Here is a 2385-nt window from a genome sequence, read left to right on the forward strand (position 1 = left end):
GATTTTTTTTATGTGTACATAATAATTTTAAAAATTAATTTCTTTAACATTCATATATAAAACAGGAAAAGAAAATAATAAATTGCTCATATTTGTAGAATACACATTAAATAGTTTTGACCAAATATAATAATCTGCTTTTCTGTCATGATTTTTTCTAATTTTCAACGTATTAATAATTTTAAAAAACGATTCTCTAAATTGAGAAGAATTATAAAAGTGATAAAGTAAAATATTAATTCTCATTATTCTTGAATCAATGATAATTACTAATTAGACTATCATTTCCAGCACTTTAGAGAAACTCATCCATTAATTAATCACTCAGATCAGAAGAAATAATGCTTCATGCTTCTCTCTATATATATAAGCATATATAGAGGAACAGCTCCAACATAAAATAATTTAAGGGCATGGATTCCCTAATCAATCATATCATACACAAAAAAAATCCTCATACTTCTTATTTGAACATGCAATTTTGAAGTCTAATTTAAGTTATTTGTTTTCAGGGATTCAACTGGGAATCAAGTGGGAAAGGAGGATGGTACAATTCATTAAAGAACACCATTCCTGACATAGCAAATGCTGGAGTTACTCATGTTTGGCTCCCTCCACCTTCTCAATCTGTTTCTCCACAAGGTATATATGTCTTTCTTTTAATCTTCATCCTGCTTTACTTTCTATGACTAATCCTTACATATTTATTATATTGATTATGGTCAAATTCATTTGTCCTTTCTACACAACCTGATCTCAATGTGTTATTGTAACCGAGGTTAATGTCATGTTTATAATCTAAGTCATTGGTGTCACATTTTATAGAATATGAACATATAAAACTATTTTGTGTAATTTTTCCTACCCAACAAATTATGTATTACTCTCACGTAGAGTGAAATAAACTTTGTGCACTTCAGTTTAGCTTGTATATGTATGAGCTCAACTTCTTGGAGACTTGTTCAGAGAATGTGACATATATTAAATAAAACCTAAAGGTACATTATATTGACCTCTTCTTATAACACAAGTCAATGCCACAATTTGTGGTTTAGATAAATTTTTGGTCTCCATAAAATATCCATATTTTGGTTCAGTTATTCTTGTTAGTTTTTCCATTAAATGATGGTCTCAAGCAAGACTATCACATCAATATTTTTTTGGTTTACCACTTTATTTTTTTTTCCAACATATTAAGGACTAATTCTTCGTGAATTTAAGTTTTATTTAAGAGTTTGTTACTGTCCAATGAATTGCTGTATACACAAAACAAGATTTAAATCCCTAATCGTCAGCATTTAACAGAACAAAATTAACTATTTGGAATTTAAAACTAAAGATTTGAAATTTCACCGGATCAAAACTAAAAGAAAAATTTTATAATGCAGGGTACCTTCCAGGAAGACTATATGATCTTGATGCATCAAAATATGGTTCTAAGGATGAACTGAAGTCACTAATTGCAGCATTCCATGCTAAAGGAATCAAAAGCCTGGCTGACATTGTCATCAACCACAGAACCGCCGAAAGGAAGGACAGCAGAGGAATTTACTGCATCTTCGAAGGCGGTACGCCGGATTCCCGCCTCGACTGGGGCCCACACTTCATCTGCAAGGACGACACCACATATTCCGACGGCACCGGAAACAACGACAGCGGCGAGCCTTATCAACCTGCACCTGACATCGATCATCTTAATCCACAAGTTCGGAAGGAATTATCCGATTGGATGAACTGGCTTAAAACCGAAATCGGATTCGACGGTTGGAGATTCGATTTCGTGAGGGGATACACCCCTGACGCCACTAAGACGTACATGGAAAATACTTCGCCGGACTTCGCCGTCGGCGAGAATTGGAACAGACTTTCTATTGGCCCCGATGGAAAGCCCGAGTATAACCAGGACGCGGCGCGCGGCGAGCTGGCTAACTGGGCGCAGAATGGCGGCGGCGCTGTTAAGGCATTCGATTTTACTACGAAAGGGATTCTCCAGGCTGGTGTTGAAGGGGAGTTGTGGAGGTTGAAAGATTCGAATGGAAAGCCATCTGGTTTGATTGGTTTGAAACCTGAGAATGCTGTTACGTTTATTGATAATCATGACACTGGTTCTACTCAGAAACTTTGGCCATTTCCTTCTGATAAAGTCATGCAGGGTTATGCTTACATCCTCACACATCCTGGAACTCCAACTATAGTAATTTCTCAAACCTTTTCAAATTTCTTTTACATTATTTTACAATCATTCTTCGTTTTATAGCCTTCTCTGTTTTTTTTTGTGGTGGTGTAATGTGTATAGTTCAAAACAGATCAGGCTATGCTTCATCTTTAACAGACCAGTAACGTATTTAACTGATCCTGTTATAAATTTTATTTTAAGTATTAAAT

At 34.9% G+C, this 2385-nt stretch overlaps 1 protein-coding gene across 1 annotated transcript in view; it reads left to right on the forward strand.

Annotated features, from left to right (window-relative positions):
* Window positions 1-2385, forward strand: part of LOC107647769 (alpha-amylase) — an 8753-nt gene that overhangs the window by 5570 nt on the left and 798 nt on the right. Inside the window, exons 3-4 of the mRNA XM_021105351.1 lie at window positions 507-642; window positions 1389-2194. Of these exons, the coding sequence (XP_020961010.1) occupies window positions 507-642; window positions 1389-2194 (942 nt within the window). The remainder of the gene's footprint in view (window positions 1-506; window positions 643-1388; window positions 2195-2385) is intronic.

The sequence above is a fragment of the Arachis ipaensis genome, chromosome B06, assembly GCF_000816755.2.
Source record: "Arachis ipaensis cultivar K30076 chromosome B06, Araip1.1, whole genome shotgun sequence".
NCBI classification, from domain to species: Eukaryota; Viridiplantae; Streptophyta; class Magnoliopsida; order Fabales; family Fabaceae; genus Arachis; species Arachis ipaensis.